Source organism: Antedon bifida, chromosome 9 (assembly GCF_963402885.1).
Source record: "Antedon bifida chromosome 9, ecAntBifi1.1, whole genome shotgun sequence".
NCBI lineage: Eukaryota > Metazoa > Echinodermata > Crinoidea > Comatulida > Antedonidae > Antedon > Antedon bifida.
Window position 1 is genome coordinate 16,529,331 of NC_136234.1, and position 22,482 is coordinate 16,551,812.

A 22,482-nucleotide genomic window follows, 5' to 3' on the forward strand; every position below is an offset into this window, starting at 1 on the left:
TGCGCATTTTGAAATTTTAAATGCGCGTGCGCGCGTAACTTCTTGTCAAACATGCCATTTTTAATCCGTAGAAAGTTTGCCCCTGATATGACTTAAATTTTTTCAAAGTGTCAATACTAAATGACTTTTGGTTTTTAATCTATGATCAATCATTGAAATTCATAAAATTGCGCATAAGTCACGTTGCGCAACTATGACGTCATTCAAAAATAGGAGGTGCACAACTTCACGTAAATGCCCATATGTTGTCAAAGTTATGAAATGTTATGTTTACACATTTTAGAGGAACACGACTCACAAAAAGGAAGGAAGGAAAGAAGAACTAGACATGAAACTCGTCACTTTGACGAGTTAGTTATCCGCACCACGACAAACGCCACGTGCACGTCATACGTTGGAATATTGCACACAGATAAAGATTATGGCATTATGACAAGAACTGAAGAATATGACATGCTGTTAGTGCTGAATTTTGTGTCATATAGTATATACATGCAAACAGTATAAGCTGTATACATATTACATACAGTGTAGAATAGGTGAAATTACGGGACCCGCCATTTATTCCAATTTTTAACATGGCGACGGTATCAAAATGAAACACTTAGATAGCAATTTCAGAAGGAAATTATCTCAGGAACAACATATTAACGTGTAGAAGAAATTTGAATACGTAAAATATAGATGCGCACCCTTTTAAATGTGATGAACTATTACGCAAAATATGAAAATACGACTTTTTTTATTCAACTGGCCATATGATGACGTCACAACATCCGATTGGCAAAATGTTTACATGAATTCGTATCTACAATCCAATAGCTTCCAGAAAACGTTTTAATCGTGATTATCACATTTTATTCTTACGAGCTATTACAGATTAAAATTTACTGTAAAGATGAAATTAATGACCCACGTAATTAACATTTTTAGGCATGATGACGTCATAAAAATTAAAATATTTTTATCTCATGCTAAAGAAAGTTGATTGACCTACACAATATATAAATGTAGGAGAAAAAGGAATACAGATAAGCGTGATGCGCTCCATTGAATGTGATGAGCAATAACGAAAGAGACAAAAATCCTATATTTTACATTCGTGTGGCCATACGATGACGTCACAATGTTTTTTTAGCCTTATTGATGCATGATCCGATATCTACAACTCATCAACTTCTAGATTTTGTAATAAAAATAAACGGTTAACGGTTTACTTTAGAAACTATGACTGTTTAAAAAAAGACATAATTTTGACGATTTTTTAAGCTTTTTCATAAAAAACGCGCACGAATTGTCTAATTCAACGTGTTCGTATGGCGTTATTTAAACTGGAAAAGGTCTAAATTGTTTTCAAAATCACTGGGAAAGGCTTGAAAAATATAATTCAAGAGAAAAAAATATGCTTTTAACGCTATGTGCGCACCGCGCGCATAAAAAATTGCGCGCCCGTGGGAATTTTTGACATGCTCAAAATGACAAGAAACGCGTAAAAAGTTGATTAGAAATTAATTTTGCGCATTTTGAAATTTTAAATGCGCGTGCGCGCGTAACTTCTTGTCAAACATGCCATTTTTAATCCGTAGAAAGTTTGCCCCTGATATGACTTAAATTTTGTCAAAGTGTCAATACTAAATGACTTTTGGTTTTTAATCTATGATCAATCATTGAAATTCATAAAATTGCGCATAAGTCACGTTGCGCAACTATGACGTCATTCAAAAATAGGAGGTGCACAACTTCACGTAAATGCCCATATGTTGTCAAAGTTATGAAATGTTATGTTTACACATTTTAGAGGAACACGACTCACAAAAAGGAAGGAAGGAAAGAAGAATAATACAGAAAAAAAATATTGATCTCATACAATTACAAGGAGTTATCCGCTTGGTATACCAAGCGGATAACTAATAATACAGAAAAACTAGATTTGAACTCGTCACTTTGACGAGTTCGGGTTATCCGCGCAAACACAACATGCACATACGTTTAAAATATATGAACGCCGAAAATGATTATGCCATCCTATGACATGAATTAAATATGTTTACAGTGCTGAATTGTACCTATTTTGTAGCATACAGCATATTACAGTATTTACAGAATACACTGTATATGTTATATACAGTGGTAGCATAGACGAAATTACGAGACCCATCTTTTAAAGCCAATTATTAACACGATGACGTCATCAAATTGACTTATAAAGATAACTATTTTAGAAGATAATTATCTAAATAATTACATTAATATAAATTTGAAGAATTTTGGGCACGTGAAAGTGAGATGCGCTCTCGTTTAAACGCAATGAACTTTTACGCAAGAGATGAAAATACGACTTTTTTTATTCAACTGGCTATATGATGACGTCACAACATCTGATTTGAAAAATGTTCACATGAATTCGTATCTACAATCCAATAGCTTCCAGAAACCCTTTTAATTATGATTATCACTTTTTATTCTGACGAGCTATAACAGATTGAAATTTACTGTAAAAATGAAAATAGGTGACCCACGTTATTTACATTTTTAGACATGATGACGTCATAAAAATTAAAATATTTTTAACTCATGCGAAAGATAGTTAATTGACCTAGACAGTATTAAAATATCGGGTGAAATGGAATACGTATAAGCGAGATGCGCTCTATTTAATGTGATGAGCATTAACGAAACAGTAAAAAATCCTATATTTTACATTCGTGTGGCCATACGATGACGTCATAACATCCGAGGGGTAAAAATTCTGCATGAATTCATATCTACAATTTATCTTCTTGCATAATAAGTTAAAAAAATTGGAGGTCACCTTCGATCCTGAAGAGCTATAATAGATTCAAAATAGGCATATATTTGACAATATTTTGTAACTTTTTCAACTAAAACGCGCGCAAATGTTATAAATCAACGTGTTCGTATGACGTCATTTTAATTTGAAATGATGTCAATCTTTTTTTAAATGACTAGGAAAGGCTGGAAAATCACAATTCAAGAGAAAAAAACATGTTTTTCATGCTCCGTGCGCACCTTACGCGTAAAATTTTTCGCGCGCGTGAAAATTTTTTACATGCTCAAAATGTCATGATCAGCGTAGAAAGTTGATTAGAAATTAATTTTGCGCATTTTTAAATTTTAAATGCGCGTGCGCGCGTAAATTCTTGTGAAACATGTCATTTTTAATCCATAGAAAGTTTGCCCTTGATATGACTTAAATTTTTACCAAGTGTCAATACAAAATGACTTTTGGTTTATAATCTATGACCTATCATTGAAATTCATAAAATTGCGCGTAACTTACGCTCCGCGACTCTAACGTCATTAAAAATATGGAGGTGCACAACTTCAGGTAAATGTCCATATAATGACAAAGTTATACAAAAGATATATTCACAAGCAATAGGGGATATGCTGTAGACAAAAATCCGGGAAAGAAAGAAGAATAACAAAGAAGATGAAAAAGATATTTACAATCACAAGGGTTATCCTGCAACTAAGTTGCGGATAACCAAAAATATTGATCTCATACAATTACAAGGAGTTATCCGCTTGGTATACCAAGCGGATAACTAATTACAGAAAGAGGTCTACTTGACGGAAGTGGTTTTGATAATACATAGGTTTCCTTATATTGAAATCGGATTGTGGGTATCGAACCATTGAATATCTAACTATACAATTTGCCACACAATTAAGTTAATATACAGTAGTATAGAAATACAGTACAAAGGTCGCATGGGAATGGGAATTCCCCTAATACACTTTTATCAAAAAGTAACTTCCAACGGCCGGCCGTATGAACACTAGGCAAATTACTAAAGGAGATCTTCTTATCCCTCGTCCTTACCTTGAAATCTTTAAACTTTCTTTTAGTTTCAATGCTCCTTCTTTCTTTAATTCTCTACCTTTAAGCATTCGTAACTCTTACAATTTCTCCTCCTTTAAATATCTTTTGAAAAAACACCTGTTTCTCTCTCTCTGATTTTATTTCTTTTTTTCCTTCTTTCATTGTTGGCATACTGTATATTTATATATATATATATATGAGGGCGTATCAATTTGATCTCTGGTGCGCGTGCGTACAACTGAGGACTATTGCTGCTCTGCTGTTCCGCCGCTATCCAATCGAGTTTGAACAATACCATGAAAGCCCCAGTGGTCTAATGGTTAGGACATCTGCATATCAAGCAGGCGGTCCGAGTTCGAGTCTCGGTTGGGGCGAGTTTTTCTCATTCTCACAGATTTCCTCATCTTTATCGTTTCAAATTAATTAATTAAATTTCAGTATATCACCGGGCGGTTTAGAATTAATGTTCTTTGCCTGATTTGTATATATATATATATATATTTATTTTTTATATCTTTGTTAATTTTGTGTTTGTATAGTTTATTTTGTATTTACTGTTTGTTTGAGGGTCCCTAATGATCAGCTGATGCTGGATGGACCACCCTCATAAAATATTGTTGAAATAAATAAATAAAAAAAAAACATTTGGAAAGTGAGCGGTCTGTTGACTTTATTGCTCCATGGTTTACCTAGAAGGCATCGCAATGACGTAGGCGTTACACAATGAATTAACTGACCAATCACAAATGCCAGTAAGTTGGATGATCCATCGCGTCGTGATGGTCAAACTTTGGCGTTGTGTCCAATTTAAGTAATCAAGCTTAATTGAGGAACAAAAAAAAACACCGAAACAACATGTTTACCAGCAAAATAAATTATGTATGTTTTCATGTTATAGTAGTCCTACTAGACCTATAGTTATACCTTTCCTTTTTTTTCAGAAGTAGAAAAATTCGTAGTATATAAACTGTGGCGCTGTATAGGCCTAGACCTATACTTCTTCTAAGGATCACCAAACTATACCACCTTCAATTATAATTATTATTCATTAGCCTTAATTACCATTTTATGATGAAATCAATCAGTATTCATTCATCTTACCTTAACAAGTTGAAATCACACCTTTTCCAATTCTAGGCCTAGTTCCATACACAGGACAGACTCTCTATACGGGCAAAGACTAGAAGCCGCTTTGAGTTTGCGATTATAATAAATGCCCACAGATGAATGCAGCAGAAACGAAAATTGTGCAGCAAAAATACTCTTTTCACACTTGAGTGAACATTCTGCAATAAAAGCAAAATTACGAATATGATATCCTTGAAATGAGTTTCTTTATGCTCTATTTGAATGTTTATTTGGAAACAATGGTTTTCACAGCTCCGGAATCCATGGCCTTTTTGTTTATAAATATACAATCAACGGACTCAAATTAATTACAAGACCTTATAGCATTACGTAATTATAATTATATGATTTCAATACAAACAAAAATACGGCGGATTTTTCAAACGCACATAAAATAATCCATGCGTGCTACATCTACATTGGCTAACTCTGGGGAATTTATTAATTTTGATTTGATTTATTTCGATACCATACGTTTTGTTTATGGACAATAATTTAGGTAAACAGACATTAAATGTAGACATACTTTTTTTAAACAGGCATTTAGCATAGGCTTTAGGCCTATACCTAACTAATCTAAGCAGCTAAAAAGCTAGCTAATCATAAATCCCCTAAATTTGTTGCGCAATCAATCAAAGAAGCAATCGACAATTTTACACCACCTTTTAAATTAGAAGCCTACATTTTTAGAATAGGCTTAGAAATATTTCCTGAATACATTTATTTATAGATCAACTAGGGCCTAGGTCGGGTTTTAAAATTACATATTCAGTGAAAACTTATTGGCGCATTGATATCGTCAATGATCGAGTGGTAAATTTAGGGTTATCGTCCCTCTTTTAACGTCGACGTCGTCCCTGAATCCGTCCCTAGCTAGCCGGTTCGAGCCTGGCGAGAGAGCCTGAACAAAGAATGAATGGAATCTTCCATCTACAGTTACTCTCTCGCGACGAATTAAAACTTATTTATTTTAAATTTTAGGCTATTTTAAGTTTGTTTAAGTAGCAGAATAAAAAAAACTGACATCTAGATTGATAATCATGGTCGTTGTGGAAAAAAATGGAAATTCTGATGCTGTCGAAAGATCAAATGGAGCCAGGCCCGGTTCAGCCAGTACTTCCAACGGGCACAGATCGGATGAAAGCCCCGGGAGCAGTTCCGATGAAGAACATGGTTTGTTCATACTTCTTGACTTTAACATTTCAAATTATCGTTATTTATTATTATGCTGTTTACTATATTTCTACACAATTTTAATTTTTTTAAATCAATACCTTAAGTACTACCTTACTTAAGTCTGGTTTTTATTTTATGTGATGTGCAAATTGAAATAAATGAGGTCAATCAAGATATTTAATTTATTAGAATTTTACCTAGGCCCTAGCTACCTTTGAAAGAAAGGGAGGAGATAGTCAGCTATGCGATGCAGATGTTCACATCAGATCAGAACTGCCAATTGGCAGGTAAAATATAAAATAAAAGTTTTAATTGCCTTGGTGACTACCTAGTACTAGTAGTACTAGTAGTGGGGTTTACAACAATATCGATCGCATTTAAAATCAGTCGTATTACAGTAGCACTTCTATTTTACACTTAATGAAGCTTCCGTATTGTAAACGTGCAAAGTAAATCACCCAAATTTCTTTCATTTTTCTTTTTGAATTAGATCCCCTTTCCGCTCTGGAAAAGCAATTAAAAATTACATTGTTTTTTCTGTGGTATTATTAACAAAAATATTGTTCTTTCAACTTCCTTATTCATTTATAATCCTTTGTCTTTATGTCATCAAGCGTTAACAAATTTTAATAAATTTCATAAAAGAATATGTTGTTAGTAAATTATATAATTAATGTAATACAGTATTAATAATAATACATACAGACAAAATATGAAAGAAATATTATGAACACTGGTAATTCTTTAGTGGCAAAAAATACTAGATAGTATGTACTACAAGCCTTCTGCAAAGTAGTAACTTTAAAGTAGTAAAGATAAAGTTAAAAAAAATACAGTAGCTCCAAATATTATAAATTGAGAATGTAACATTTCGATCTATATTTTGGTCAATGTTCATGAAAATGATGTAGAAATAATCTGGATCAGTTTGTTTATTTGAATTTGTTTCATTTTTCTTTTAAAATTATATTGGGCTTCCTTAACCAGAAAGAAATAATAAATTTTATGTGGAAATGATATTATAGTAATTTTTGTAACTTCCTTTCACTATTCCAAGAACAAATTGCGGACAAATCCTCGCTTATATTCACACATTTTTTTTAATCCATTTTTTTATCATAAAGAAATACATTTATTGCCTATCTGCCTTTAAAGCTCTGTCTATACAACAAAATGTGATGTGGCCATACAGTATAGTGTATATGGACATGATGATGTCATATCACTACCATATTTAAGCATACAGTATCACTACCATATTCGGGCACATCACACTTTTTTTGTCAAACTAGTTTGATAATGTAGACAGAGCTTAACAACAGTACCTACTGTATATTTTGTGGCGTAGCACTGAGGCCCATGCTGACGTTTTTAGCCTTTTTCAACATATTTTAATGCCCAGGGCTCCTAGGTTTTACCAGTGAGCACTCATAGCCATTAGGCCACTGGGTGTACAGTATATTCCTGCTGTTCCAAGATTCCTATTTAGGGGACACCCTTTAAAGGGTACGCTGTGTTAGGTCCCTTAATAGGGGTTCTACTGTAACTTTCTAATTGGTACAACATTCATTTCTTTTTAAGAGCCTGGAATGAGAATCGGTGCTGAATACCAAGCAGTCATACCAGATGTCGTTGAAAGTAAGTTCATATTGCTCTTTATCAGAGGAAATAGAAATTTAGTAATAAAAGGCCTTAAAACCAGAGCACTGTACATACATCAAATACATAAAATGATAAATCTTGAAATTATACACATTAGTTAGTACCCAATTGTTTTGTATTTTTAGTTTTATTTGTAAATTTCCCTTCTATCGGGGGAACATTCATTAAAAACTGGTGACCAATTTGGAATAGGAGACACACAGTACTGTAGTTTAGCATGTCGGTTTTGGCTAGATAACATTTGCTAAATGCGTAGTATTTGGCAATTTATTTTGGCCAGATAGAGACCGTCATTATAGCCAGACTACTGTAGTATATTGCCTGGAGGTTTGTATGATGGCGAAAATCAATATAATAATTAAAAGTACTACGCCACATTATGTAGTCTGAAAGAACTGCTGAGCTTCTCAACATTTCAAACAATATGCTTCATCTACAGTACCTCTGTCCTACCTATAAGTACAGTACTTTCAACCAACCAACTAATGAAGGACTAATGCCTTATATTTTCTTACCTTTCTGTACCCACAAATACAGTAGTTAATATGTCGTTTGTTTTTGATAGTTTGAAATATTGAATTCCTATCGCAGTGTTAAAATGGTGAAAGAAAGCTGGTAGTATACTACTGTAGATCTCTGAAACCAGTAATTGAATACAATGATTAAATATTAACATTTACTATAGAGTAGTCTAAACAGGGAGTTGTAAAATATAAAGTATTTTACAACTCCCTGGTCTAAATCTCTGTCTACACTATCAACTGATTTGACAAAAAAAGTGTGATTTACCAAAATATGGTAGTAATATGATCATCATGTCCATATACAGTATAGGCACATTACATTTTTTTTTGTCACATAAAGTTTGATAGTGTAGACAGAGCTTTAGACCTGACTACCAGCTACCATACAGTGTGAACTTATTGTGAGTTTGCCAGACAAATAAAATGTTGTACAGTAGAACTCTAATCTGTTGTAATGTTGGTTACTTAGGAACAATTACATAAATGACACCTACACAGAATTAAAGTAAATACTTACTGAACAATGAAATTAAAACCACCACAACATGCACACTTTATGAAATGAAATGTTTTTGTTAAATGTTCAAATAGGAAGAATTATCCCTGAACAATAAACCACAATGTGAATTGATAATAATCATATCACGGATCTTAGTAGTTTGTTGTGAGGGAAGCAAACCACAAAAATCAAATTGTAAATAGATATAGTACGTGATAAATCAAAGTTTAAACATAATTAATTTAATGATAAATTGGTGGGGAATTATCAAAGTGCAGTGACTAAACCGTGTTATGAAAATCAAATATAGAGGAACAGATATCCTTTTATGATGCAATATGTACTGTACTAGGCCTACTGTGTATTATTTAATCTGCCTGTTTTGATTTATGTGCAGGAAACCATAAAGTACTTTATTTACTATAGATTGCTATAGTCCACTCTTTCCCTTAAGGCCAATTTACACAGACGAGCAGTAACATAGCGAAAAACCACATACTGTAGCTTGTACCATGTAGAATCTGTATCTACCCTGAGCGGAAATAGCCCGTCCGGTCTGCGTTGTGTGTAAAATGGACATAAGGAATAACATAAATTCTATATTTTTTTTACCGTTACCGCTTGTCTGGCCATAAAGTCTGGTTTTCCAAAAAGTCGTGATTTTCAGAATTCTTGTAATTTTTTTGGTTTTTTTTTTACAGCGTCTGGACCTATGAAAACAGACTCTCGTCCTGAGGCACTACTTGTGTGGGCACCGTGTATGGATGTATCGGAAGTTAAACGTAAATAAAAGTTCTACAAATTCATTATATTTTGTGTCTAAACTAATATTCTTTATTTATGTCAAATCAAACGGTAACATTGGATAAGGAGGTGATTCAAATTCTTATAAATAAATAAAACTACAAAAAATTAAGTTTTTGGAGATGACTTGCAAAAAAGCACCATTCATTCTAATTGAAGTGTAATGTAATTGTACAGTATTCTTGCATACTGATAATATTTATTTAAAAGATTTTTCAAAAAAACAGATAAAAGTTTAATAATTCAATATGTTTTTTGTTCATTTGGTATTGTAGTTGATTCGTGCATGGATTTTCATTTTCTATTAAAATTCTAAATAACCTCGACTCGCTTAACAGTGTAACAATGCTTTTAAACATTTTACTTAAAAATTTTACAATAGTTACACTGTACCATTTATTACTAAAAATCTAGATCAAATGAGGCTTTTATCATACTGGAAACTGGGGAATTTTGAATTAAGTCCAATGCCTACCATGATAAATGCACAAGATTCAAGCAAATATCCCCTCCTGTAGACTTTTCAAATACTGAGTTTTTATTATACACATGTAGAAGTGTCTTACCATCCTACCAGAAGGATGAGGCAAATAGTATCTCATAGATGAATGCAGAGGTTAAAAAATTGCAATGCGAAAGATAGGACATAGGTTAAGTTCAGCACTTTTTAAGCTTCAGCCCCTCCCCACAACCTTATTTCAGAATCCTTGATCTGCCACTGAGTTACTGTACACGGTATCTTGCCTTACAGTAAGTCTACACTATCAAACTAGTTTGACAAAATAAGTGTGGTGTACATGGTGGTAATGATACTGTATGCCCAAATACGGTAGTGATATGACATCATCATGTCCATACATAGGCACATCACATTTTTTTGTCACATAAGGTTTGATAGTATAGACAGCTTTAAGGTGCAAACATGTACACAAACTTATGCCTTATCACATGGCAGTCCTTAACATTGTGCCATTCTCTTTGTTTACTTCAGTTGATGAATACATTCACGTTGCTAAGGAGAAGTATGGATACAACACAGAGCAGGCACTTGGCATGTTGTTCTGGCATAAATACAACGTTGCTAAATCACTCGCCGATCTGCCAAACTTTACCCCCTTCCCAAGCGAGTGGACGGTCGAAGACAAGGTTTTGTTCGAGCAGGCGTTCAGCTTTCACGGCAAAAGTTTTCACAGGATACGACAAATGGTAATTATATTTTTGCACTTCATACTTTTTATTGATTAACTCGACCAAGGAGAACAAGAGAGGGCGCTTCTCAAAAACTTTTATTGTCAAAATGTAAAATAATAGTAATAATTACATTGATCAACTTATTTGACAAAAATACCAGATAAAAAGCTTTCACTCGTTTGGATTTGGCCTTGTAAATGAAATACAAAGTAATTATTTAACAGAAACTAGATAGTTATTAAATGAATATAGCATCTATGTAATACAAATAATACATACACATAAAATAAAAATTAAATACAAATAGATGTCACTGAATAGGAATACAGTAGAACAGATGGATAGTAAAAATAACCTAAGAACAATATTTGGATAGTAAATAATGTTTTAATTGTAAACATTTTTTTTAATGAGATCATTCTTAAAATTCCATATTAACCACTTGATTTTAATATTTGTTTTTTGACAGCTTCCTGATAAATCTATCAGCACTCTTGTGAGGTACTATTACCAATGGAAGAAAACAAGAACAAGGACCAGTCTGATGGATAGACACGTACGCAAGCTTGCCCTCGCCCAAAAAGAGAATGAAGAGTAAGTAATAGACTCAAAGATCTTATAGCCAAAGGCTAGATCCTCAACTCCAATGTTATCACAGAACAATTCTTCATTGAGGGGGAACCAACAAGATGGCGGCTGCAATAAACCATTTGATACTCCCCTACGCAGTCACACACTACTACGAATGTGTTGAGCGTAACAGCGTGATCAGCATTCTTTACATTCTCCCGTGCGCAACACAGCCTTTTGAGCATGTGAACGCAAACAACTCTCTGAATAGACCAGAATTATAATGTTACTCCATAGCCATTGTCACTGTTTTACAGAATGTTCCCTCAGCTTCCTAATTATGGAATATGACCAAAATAAAACCATTATCGATCCAGTATTTTTACTTTATTCCTTTTTGAACAAATTATGTAGAGAATCCAATTATCATTTCTTTTGCATGGATTGATGCTAGAATTTGATAGTTAGCAAAATTGGTGAAAGCTTCTAATTTTGGCATCTTGTTGTAAAAGCGAAGAAGTTCCCTTTTAATGTCCCTCTATGATTTAAAAAGTAAACCTTAAACACTATCAAATCATGATGATGATATATCACAACCATATTTGGGCATATCACCACCATATTTGGGCATATCACAATCATATTTGGGCATATCACCACCATATTTGGGCACATTCACTTACTAGTATGATAGTGTAGACATAGCTTAAAGCTCTGTTTACACTATCAACATTTATGTGACAAAAACATGTTATTTGCCCATATATGGACATGATGATGTCATATCACTATCATAAGGCACATCACATGTCAAACTAGTTTGATAGTGTAGACAGAGCTTAAGATTATAAAATGTTATTTGTTTATAGGGATGAAAGTGGTGAAAACAGCAATGACAGTGATTTTGACCCAGAGAAAGAAGCTCAAAAGGTATGCCTTATTGATTTTTTTATGGCTTATTTTTATCCAGTTAAACCATGAATTCATATCGAACATTATTTGATCATTATTTTCTATATTTGTATTGGGCACTTTACACTATCTGGATTATCTGGGAGTCTAGCGTGCTTAGTAGTTGCATAGGATTTATTTGTGTGTTTGTTTCAGGGTGATGGGACAAAAGGCGGCTGTTCAAATTGTGCTGCCACTGTTAGTCAGCTTCATACAACTCCAAAAGGCCAACTTTGCAACCAGTGTTACAGTTACTGGAGGTAAGACGCAGCTCCTGATGTTTAGTTGGACAGAGGTGGGATGAAATTGCCAGCCTAACTTTGTACATGGGCTTGTAACCATTTTCCCCCTAGCACTCAACAAAACTTTTTAACCTGTAAACAATGCAGATAATTTTTCAAAGTTTATCAATACATCTCTGTTTTCTTGTCACTAGACGTACTGGAGTAATGCGTGTGCACATTGGCCCGGTACGTAGCGAGTCACACAGTTTACGTCATCATCCGGTACGGACAAGAAAAAGGCCACCAAAGGGGATGTACATAAGCGCTGAAGACCTAATGGTGATGACCAACGCTGCCCAGTCAGAGGTTATATTTAAGGAGTTGGATACAGAAATGACCAACAAGAAGAGAGAGGTATTGGAATGTTTAAATAAATTATTATTTTTAAAATAATAATAATAATGAAATAATGAATGGATAGAGTTTGCATACTCTGTTCATGCCCATATTGATGTTGAAATTCCTAATTTACAAATGGTCTATACAATAAAAACATTTGAAAAATAAAACACAATACACAAAATTATACAAAAACCTTTCAATAAATGGGGCTTGGAGGTATTGTTCCTATCCAGCCATGGTTGACAAAAATGTGAAATATGTAATATTTGTTCAATATCTGTAGGTTCAGTACAACAAGCAGCTACTAAGCCAACAACGCAACAGCATGAATGACAAATTTGAAGAATACCGCCCTCAAGTTGCCCCTCCACGCAATAATGTACGATGGACAAATGATGAATTGTTATTAGCTGTTCAAGGTAAATTTATTTTACAAAATAGAACAAACCTTTTTATAATAGGTATGGAACAAACTATTTTATAATAGGCATAAAACAAACCATTTTTTAATAGGTATGGAACAAACCATTTTATAATAGGTATGGAATAAACCGTTTTATAATAGGTATGGAACAAACCATTTTATAATATGTATGGAACAAACCATTTTATAATAGGTATGGATGCATAGGTTTTAATTCATAGTTATGTTGTGTATATATTATTGTTTTGAAATGTCATGCCTAACTTTCTACCACCCCACCAGAATCTCCACATATGGCATTAATGTCCAGTATTATAGGCGAATTCTGTAATACACTGTCACATATGTATCACTGTTTGTCTGTATTATGTTAAAGTTATAAAGATATTTTCTGGTGTTTTTTAACAGCTGTGAGAAAGTATGGGAAAGATTTTCAGGCAATAGCGGACGTTGTAGGCAACAAGAACGTACAACAATGCTCAAGTTTCCTAATCAATTATAGGAGGCGCTTTAATTTGGATCAGGTCCTCGAAGAATACGAGTGCGACCAGGCTGCTAGTAACGACAACAAAAATAGTGAGGTAACACTTTTTTTTACACTCGTTTTATTTTGTTGATAGCTTTTTTATACAATTGCTGCTTAGTGAAGGCAATACGTTGTTGATGCACTCTTTGTTTTTATTTATATATAGATATCTGAAAAGCAACTGCCACTACCAAGCCAAGTGACCGGTGTTGTGGCTAATGTACCGCCTCCTCTACTTCGACCAACCAGCCAACCACCACCAAAAACTACTATACCTGCACAAGCAAGGTGAGTTGGTTCAAAAGTATGCTTAGAGAAATATACTTATAAAGAAAATAAATATTATAGTATAATATTGAATAATAGAGAAACAACTATAGTTATAAAAAATAAATATAAGTTCAATACATCTGACAATTATTACTGTATTATTGTATTTCTAAAAATAGATTTTTGCAGCCTCCCAGGTCATCGTTGCAACAACTTCCTCCGCCTCTGATTCGACCAGCATCACACCCTCCAGTCAACCAGCATCGAGCACATCCCTCTATTACCGGCCCACTCTCTAGGCCGCCTCAGCTTCTAGGCAACCAAAATCTTCATGAAACCCCTATGTCATAATGGAAGATTCCACAGCAATTTCCTCATCAGTACATCATAAATTATTACCGTAAACAATAGTTACCATGTCAACTTTGAAATAATTTTCAAATTGATGGTAAATTAAAAATAAAAAAATTTAAGGCATTTTTTTATATTGAAATTGTTTGTACTCAACTTAAGCTACCATGACTGTATTTTCAATTAGTTATAATGAAGTCCTGATGAATACAGAATAAAAGAAATAATTTTTAGTAAGTTTTGTGCAATTGTAACTTGTATACCTCCATGTAAGAAAAATACTAATTGTCTACTAGTGTTCAGAATAAGAAAGTAAACTGGTTTCATTCATTAGTTCTGTAAAAAGAAAGGAATTAAACAGAAAAATGAACTTTTAATATAATTGTACAGAAATTAATATAAAACCAAGTTTTCAATTCATTATTACCAAACCGACTCAATATTTACTTTATATTTATTCCAGAGACATTAAGATTTTGGCAGGCTTGGCTCGCCATAGATTTATGTAAAGTTATTTCTGTGCGTTTACAATTTCCATGGAGGAATTCAAACATTTGATTCATTTAGATATACAGTAGTCTTCAAAGGGAGGAAGTTATAGAAATGTTGATGTTTTTTTTTATTTGAAAGTTAATTATTTTCATTCATTGTGTGACTCTCATGATATCTTAAATTAATTAAACTGATTATATTACCGCAAATAATCAACTAAAGCGCCGCAAAATTTATGTAATTTTCCTCGGTTTCAGTAGGCTTACAACTGATGTTCAGCAGGCGATCAAAATTTCTAAACGAAAAAAAAGAATTAAGTTCTAAGTAATGTGCATCGAGTGCGCATCCCCAATATAACCAATTTTCATTTGAGGATACATGATGCTTAGAACACCGAACCGCGCGGCGCTTATTTGACTGCGGTGTTGAGCGCGTATTCAATCATTTGCGGCGTTGTATTTGTCCTAATTCGTGGTTCCCACTAGGACAAAAGGACGTAGAGGCAACACAAGCAAGAACTTGCGCTCAGCTAGATCGTTGCGTCCAAGTGGGAACGGAACTGTATGATTATCTAATTGGAAAATCTTGGTTAGTTATCTAACTAGGTTATGCAATAGGTTAGTTTTAGTTACATTATTTATTTACAATTGAGATGTATGTGTTTGATTGTGTTTAGCTTTGGTCACAAGAAATTAATAAACTGAAATTCATTGTCTTGTAAAACATACATATTTAATTTGTAGTGGATACTGTAATGTGTTAGCAAACAACTAGTTTGTAGGCCTATACATTTTAGTTTATTCTGCAGAGTGATTATAGGCCTACATTATTATTGGAATTTCGATACAGTATTTATATCCTCTAACTAACCGTCAGTCAATTTACTTCTAAATGTTACCTATACAGTGCTTATTTGACTATGACAATTTATTTGGTGGTATATACTTATATACTTAAAGATGTATTACCTCACTAAAATACCATTTTAATGTCATAGGCCCCTAATAGTTATTCACTTTGTTCAAAAATTTAATCGAAAAAAAAATATATATTTAGGCCTACCTGAAAAAAACTGTACGGTAATCTAAAGCAAAACAGTCAAATCAGAAAATGGATTTTTGTTAAATTTTATCGTTTTGTAAGTAAAATCATTAATTTGTTTTTCTATGGAACTGAATAACTTTACTTAAAATTGTATGGCCTAAAATAATTTGGCACGATTCGACGACGGCGCTTAAAGCGAAAAGAAATGGGTATGGCGCGCTACTTGTGTTAATAATCGAATAATTTACGGCACCACTCCTGTCTTTGTAGTTAGTAGTCATCTACAAACCGCTCTGGCAGAATGTCCAAGGAAAATATATCCGCCAAATAAATCATGAACAGCCCAAGCCAAGAAATACACGAAATCCAAGACATTGCCTGAAAAAGAACAGAATTGTATGTATAAAGTCAGTTTTGGCTATATCAGAACGAAAACGAACAAAGTCAAGAATCGCGTTGGTTTATGCGCATATCATTTATTTAGTTCGGTATTATAAAAAAACATACAAACAGCAGCACCTTTTAAAGACTGAAAACGTTTGTAAACATAAAACAAGAAAATACAAATAAACCGTTCAAAACAAATACAATATTGCAAGTTTAAATTAAAGTTAACATTTTGATGCCAAAACATAATTACCGTATGCAACCGATCATGAAAGTTCGCGCGAACTTAAAAAAACTGGTTTAAACTCGTTTGATACATGTTTTTAGAAAATAAGACTAATATACAAGATTGTCTTTTAGTTTGTTTGTTTCACTCTCTATTGTTTTTCAGTACCTGGGCAGTTCGTAAAAGTGGTATGAAACGTATTCCCAGATTGTCTACATCCGATTGCCAGATTCCAGGAGCTTCGAAATCTTTGCAGGTTCTGAAAAGAAATTCACAACAATATGTAAACACCAACATTTTATTTAATCCAAAGTTCTATTCGATAACACGGAACATCGAACATAAAGGTATGATTTTAAGTATTTATCCCACATATATCACACAGCTCCCGCGCGGCCACATAATTTTCAGTAAAGCTAGAAATTGCAGTGTGTTGTGAGGAGCGCAGTGAGCAGAAACAAATAATTTAAGCTGCGATTCCAGCCAGGTGTCTAGTAGATTTTGAGGCAGCTAGCTTTAACAGATTAATGGAAGGCGTCATGCGTTAGTTTCGTAGCTGTTTGTTTTCACACATCATTTATGGTATAGCTTTGAAAAAGTATGTTCTTTTCGTTTAGGACATGTTGTTTCTGTGATTAAAATATTGAATTCTTGCATCTTACTTATTTCTTGCGTTTGCCTAAAATAGATAAATGTAACTTGCTTAATATTTTAAATATTGAATTCTTACGGATGAGATGGTAGCTCTACTTTGAGTAATCCATTGCAGAGTTTGTGGTAGGCTGCGAGTAAAATGCAAGCCGATGCCAGTGACAGAAAACAGTAGATGATGGATGTCATGCCTAGCACATAAACACCCCTGCAAGAAAATAGCTAATATTATGCTTAAATGGATTTGGCTAGTCTAAAAATAATATGTACCGTATTAACTCTCGTTCATTTCATATGTTCACAGGAGATTGCATGCCTCCTTAAAGCTTTGTTCCCACTAGGACGCAACGCAAGCGTGTTGACCAACGGACAAGCGAAAGTTCGAATAATCTATCGCTTGTGAATGGTCACTTACGTCACACGTGTTGCGTCTCTAGTGGGAACCAAGCTTTATAGAAATGGCATAAAGGAAAAGGAGGTTATACTGTATATCCAAACATTTTTATTGTGTAGTATTTTATCCTATGTGAATTAATCTAGAAAACCTTTATTTACTCACCGGCTATATTCATATTCTCTACTCAGTCTGATGATGGTATAGACAAACCAAATAACACTGATAGAGCAAGCCCAGTATTCGTACTTGACTATAAAAAAACAAGTTGACGGCGTATCTAACACCATGACACAATGTTCTTTCTTCTCCCCATTGGCATCCTCACATTGGTATTTAGGATCATCCCAAACAACATCAGATAAGATGATACAACTGTTAAATTTCGACTTTAAAAGATAGAAAAAAAAAATGTGGAGTAAAAACCGGATTTCGAAGAAATAGTGGTATCCGTCAAATAAATAATTATCTGCCGATTTTCTTTCCGATCTCCAGAATGATGTCCAAACTTTACTCTAACCTCAACAAGTTCTAGACTGAAATAATAGAAGTGGCCGACTGGCTTTTTTGCGTTGGGCTTTACAAAATAAATAAAAACTCAAGGGTTCGAGACTCACTTGCTACATGGGTCTGGTGGAAGAACGAGTCTTCTCTGATAAGGACTATAAACCGTAGGTCCAGTGTACACATCTAGCTCATGTACACTTTAAAGAACCTAGTACATCTTTAGAGACGAGTAGGGGATTACCCAGTGTACTAGTACATCACAGCCACTGATCATAACTGGGCCCTCTGGGAGACCATTCTTTCACTGAAGAGGTCACCCAGTATAAATAAATAAATAAACTGAAATTAATGAATGAATAGTATATATTGGTTAACTCCCAAAAAATAATGAATTCAATTACCGGTATGATGAATTTGAATTTAAACACTTCGGGAATGGTTATAGCAGAGGTCCCAACTTGGGAAAGTCCATTCGCAGGAGATTTTGTCGTGAACCACATTCAATTCGCCAAAATGTGTTTACAGTATTATTGTTACGGTTTAACAAAGGCAGTGCATACAAATAAAAATACAATAATAGACCACGAAGCCTTAATGAATAGACATTGTTTCAACATCCTGCCTCACTTTTGTCTGGTTATTGACTATTATTGACCTGGGCTGAGCCTGGGCTTAGGTGGTGCATAACCAATTTGGCCAAAAATATGAGGAAATTTGAAAATGCGGTGGAAAAATCAAAATGCGGTAGAAAACGTCGAGATAGCGGTAGCGCGGTAGATGGGTACTAAAAGCGGTAGACTACCGCGAGTAGCGGTAGACTTGGGACCCCTGTTATAGAGTGGAGTATTATTTTTGACTAACTTACTGTACTCTTCTATTAATTTCAATCACTGTTAGAAAATGTTTCAGTCGAGACTACTATATATACTGCACTGATAATTGTTTCTCTAATCTATAGACATTTTCTTAGTTTAGAATTGCGCATCCGTTTGTCTGTTTATCATGCAGACTCGCAAGTATTTGCTCTTGCTTACCAATCATAGATATCTATGAACATTTGTGTAGGCCTACTTACCTCCAGTGCTGTCATGGTACCAATAACTGTAATGCCAGAGCCGAAGGCAACGATTAAGAGTCCAAGACGGATACAATTGTATACAGACTCTTTTTCTGCCATGCTTTTAGACACGTATTTTCAACTATTTTAAAAAAGCTTCCTCAAACAAGTGATTAAAAGTGATTGGAATTTGTATCATTGCACAACCATATTACGTAAGCCCCTCCTTCTTGCGTAAACCAACCATACTAATTCCGCTCATGCGCATGTTTTGTTTCGTTGTCGATTGATTGTTTTTTTTTTTCAGAATAAATGATCAGGCTGTAGGTTTAGCTTTATGGTTGTGTTCTGACACCTTGGGCGAAATGAAGTCGTGTATCAAGTACTGTACAATTGAATTAGTTGTAACTTGATGCCTCTGACTTTTTGTGGGCCATCGTTTTCATCGTTCTCTAACTAGGCGTACTAGTTATTTGCAATTGAGGTGTACGTCTGTTTGATTGTCTTTAGCTTTGGTCACAAGAAATAGAAATTAACTCAAATCAATTTAATTGTCACATGATACATTTAATATTGTAGTATATATTAAAGTACTGTGTTTAACAATAAATAGGTTGTAACTATTTACTGTAGGCCTAATAATGCTTCAAAAACAAGTTTACAATGCAGTACCAGTTAAAACATATACGACACCGGTAAAGCTTAACGAATGCCTTGGATAACGTGACTGTTTGTGTTCGGCATGATTCGGCTAGATATGATAATGGATTGTTTACGGTATTACTCCTCCCTTTTTATATTTGAAAATATGTCCGCCATGTAAATAATAGACAGGCCAAGCCAAGAAATACTCGATATCCATGACATATAACCTAAAAAGAAAGCCAAACATATATAACCTAGTAACGAATATGCGTCTGAGGAAAAAAATGGGTAATTTAAGATAATATAGGCCTACCAATAATTTATGAAAATCTTAAAATTAACCGTTTATTTTGAAATAATTATTTTCGTTGGTTTTTTTTCTATAGAAGTGAATAACTTTATTAAAACTGCAAAATGGCCCAAATTCTGATTTTATTAATCTTCATTTTTCACTGTTTTTGGAGAACAAATACATCTTGAATTTGTAATTAATATACTGACTAATAATAGGTAACGATTTATAAGTTAGATGTTACTATAGTTATTTGTGTTTTGTTTATTTCCAGTACCTGGGCATTACGTAGAAGAGGTATGGAGATGAACACTCCTAGACTGTCTACATCCAATTGCCAGATTCCAGGAACTTCGAAATCTTTACAAGTTCTAAAAAAGTAATTTGGAAAGACTAGACAATTTTATTCAATCAAGCATTTCTATCGGATATGATACAAGTTTCACGAGAAAATCGAGCCAATATGAAGGTATGACTTGGGTTGGGTATTTACACTCACAAACCACAGCTCGCGCGGTTACATTTTACCGTAATCAACTGGATTTTATAATGTATAAAATGTTGATAGTTTCGTGTTTCTACTGTATTTCATTGTAAATTTACAAATTGTGTTCTTTACAAGTTTCTTGTGTTTATTCATTAGATATGATTGATGAATTATTTGCTGTATTAGGCCTACAAATATTTAATTCTTACGGGTTTGATGGTAGGCCTGCTTTGAGTAATGCATTGCAGAGTTTGTTGTAGGGAGCGAGTAAAATACAAGCTGATGCCAATGAAAGAAAACACTCGATGACTGATGTTATTGCGATTACATACACAAGACTGAAACAATAAAATACTATTATGCATCTATCCTATTGCAGAAAAATAGATAATGTCAGTAATGACAAAACAACATACGGGTACTCGTCGACAGACGGCACTTCTCAACAGAAGATGGCAGACGACACGCACAGTCAACAGACCACGCACTCGTCCATTCTCGTAAGAAATTTTAAAACTGTATTACTCACCGACGATCATTTTCTGTTTTCAGTTTGATTGTATAGACAAACAAAACAACACTGACAAAGCAAGTCCAGTATTCGTATTTGACTATAAAGGAACAAGTTGACGGCGTGTCTAACACCATGACACAATGTTCTTCCTTCTCTCCATTGCCATTTACACAAATGTATTTAGGATCATCCCAAACAACGTCAGATAAAATGATACAACTCTCAAATGTCGCCTTTAAAAGTTAGAAAAATGAAATTCCCAACAATATATTTCTCTACCCAATAATGTTTTTATAGAGGTTTTCCCCAGAAAAAAAAACTGTTACCTAATCAGGCAAAATACGTGAGTAATCTACGTATTTGTTTGGTTACTTCTATTTTAGTTATTTTCGCATATTATGCCGTTTTATTTGGAAAATAGGCAATATCTCTGTTTGAAATTAATGAGATTTAGTAGATATTAGGCAACGTTTATATGCCTAGATGTTCCTATTATTGTGGTGATTAAGATACTTTACTGCAACTTCTATTTCCGTTAACATAGTGTCTAGAGATATCGTACTGGAAATACCTATTTGAAACTAGGCAGACTAGATATCTAGCTTCACAGAATGTCTCTTCTTGCCGTTTCCAGTTCATTTATAATCTATCAATACCATGATTATTTCTATTCCTACCTCCAGTGCTGACATGTTACCAATAACTGTAATACCAGAACCAAAGGTAACAATTAAGAATCCTAGAATGATGAAATTGTATATTGATTCTTTTTCTGTCATGGTTGATCTCAATCGTGTTTTCAACAATTTGGAATAAAACCTCATGATTAGGATAAAGTGATCGGTGAGGTAACGTAACTGCTAGCCAACCAAGTTGCATTTAATTTACGCAATATACCACAACATACATTCCTATGTTACATAAACTATTGTTCGACCAATTACAACCATTTAAATTTTCAAGGATTATCAGTATAATAATGCGGCGAAACATACATTTGAAAAAAAAGCTCATTTCAATGAACTTTAGAAAGAAAGTAAACATATTATGCATTGTTCCTTCCCTCGCTTTCCCTAAAATAATATGTAAACTTCGAATATAATCATGTTATTAGTCAGTTTAGTTTTGATGTAGTTTCAGTTTTAACTGAGTGACTTTATGAAGAATTATTATTTTGTATTAACTTGATTGCACCTGTGAATGTGTGTGAGCTAAAAAAAACTCGGTCTGCCATGGC

General features: G+C 33.8%; 4 protein-coding genes and 1 non-coding gene across 5 annotated transcripts in view; 3 read left to right on the forward strand and 2 right to left on the reverse strand.

Moving 5' to 3' along the window:
- The first annotated feature begins 4,149 nt into the window (after positions 1–4,149).
- On the forward strand, positions 4,150–4,221 carry Trnad-auc (transfer RNA aspartic acid (anticodon AUC)). Its single transcript has one exon. It is a non-coding gene; the product is annotated as a tRNA-Asp (tRNA).
- A 1,616-nt stretch (positions 4,222–5,837) lies between these two features.
- Positions 5,838–15,766, forward strand: LOC144852030 (REST corepressor 1-like). Its single transcript, XM_078709710.1, has 12 exons — positions 5,838–6,148; positions 7,733–7,789; positions 9,538–9,618; positions 10,632–10,846; positions 11,301–11,425; positions 12,271–12,331; positions 12,509–12,612; positions 12,789–12,990; positions 13,262–13,397; positions 13,811–13,983; positions 14,095–14,216; positions 14,378–15,766. Exons 1-12 carry the CDS (start codon positions 6,016–6,018, stop codon positions 14,547–14,549), a joined length of 1,581 nt encoding a protein of 526 aa, XP_078565836.1. The 5' UTR covers positions 5,838–6,015; the 3' UTR covers positions 14,550–15,766.
- The window catches only part of LOC144852037 (eukaryotic translation initiation factor 3 subunit K-like), a 56,668-nt gene continuing 43,704 nt past the window's right edge, over positions 9,519–22,482 (forward strand). The window contains exon 1 of the mRNA XM_078709721.1: positions 9,519–9,524. The gene's annotated coding sequence lies outside the window, so the exon portion shown is untranslated. The remainder of the gene's footprint in view (positions 9,525–22,482) is intronic.
- Positions 16,020–19,516, reverse strand: LOC144852038 (uncharacterized). Its single transcript, XM_078709723.1, has 5 exons — positions 19,326–19,516; positions 17,909–18,132; positions 17,429–17,557; positions 16,867–16,957; positions 16,020–16,463 (listed from the first exon to the last, which is right to left on the reverse strand). The coding sequence occupies exons 1-5, from the start codon at positions 19,425–19,427 to the stop codon at positions 16,356–16,358; spliced, it is 654 nt and encodes a 217-aa protein (XP_078565849.1). The 5' UTR covers positions 19,428–19,516; the 3' UTR covers positions 16,020–16,355.
- LOC144852983 (uncharacterized) lies at positions 20,102–22,024 on the reverse strand. The gene is made up of 5 exons (XM_078711037.1): positions 21,923–22,024; positions 21,261–21,478; positions 20,941–21,069; positions 20,522–20,615; positions 20,102–20,179 (listed from the first exon to the last, which is right to left on the reverse strand). The coding sequence occupies exons 1-5, from the start codon at positions 22,022–22,024 to the stop codon at positions 20,102–20,104; spliced, it is 621 nt and encodes a 206-aa protein (XP_078567163.1).

Excerpts from the sequence above, each read along its gene's own strand:
- LOC144852030 (XM_078709710.1), top strand. The coding sequence starts at position 6,016 with ATGGTCGTTGTGGAAAAAAATGGAAATTCTGATGCTGTCGAAAGATCA. Across the intron at positions 6,149-7,732 it reads CAGTTCCGATGAAGAACATG|AGCCTGGAATGAGAATCGGT; the intron begins GTTTGTTCATAC and ends TTTCTTTTTAAG. Across the intron at positions 13,398-13,810 it reads ATTGTTATTAGCTGTTCAAG|CTGTGAGAAAGTATGGGAAA; the intron begins GTAAATTTATTT and ends GTTTTTTAACAG.
- LOC144852038 (XM_078709723.1), bottom strand. The coding sequence starts at position 19,427 with ATGGCAGAAAAAGAGTCTGTATACAATTGTATCCGTCTTGGACTCTTA. Across the intron at positions 18,133-19,325 it reads GTACCATGACAGCACTGGAG|TCGAAATTTAACAGTTGTAT; the intron begins GTAAGTAGGCCT and ends TATCTTTTAAAG. Across the intron at positions 17,558-17,908 it reads AGAGAATATGAATATAGCCG|GGGTGTTTATGTGCTAGGCA; the intron begins GTGAGTAAATAA and ends ATTTTCTTGCAG.
- LOC144852983 (XM_078711037.1), bottom strand. The coding sequence starts at position 22,024 with ATGACAGAAAAAGAATCAATATACAATTTCATCATTCTAGGATTCTTA. Across the intron at positions 21,070-21,260 it reads AAAACAGAAAATGATCGTCG|TCTTGTGTATGTAATCGCAA; the intron begins GTGAGTAATACA and ends TTATTGTTTCAG. Across the intron at positions 20,616-20,940 it reads GCAGGCCTACCATCAAACCC|AACTTGTAAAGATTTCGAAG; the intron begins GTAAGAATTAAA and ends TTACTTTTTTAG.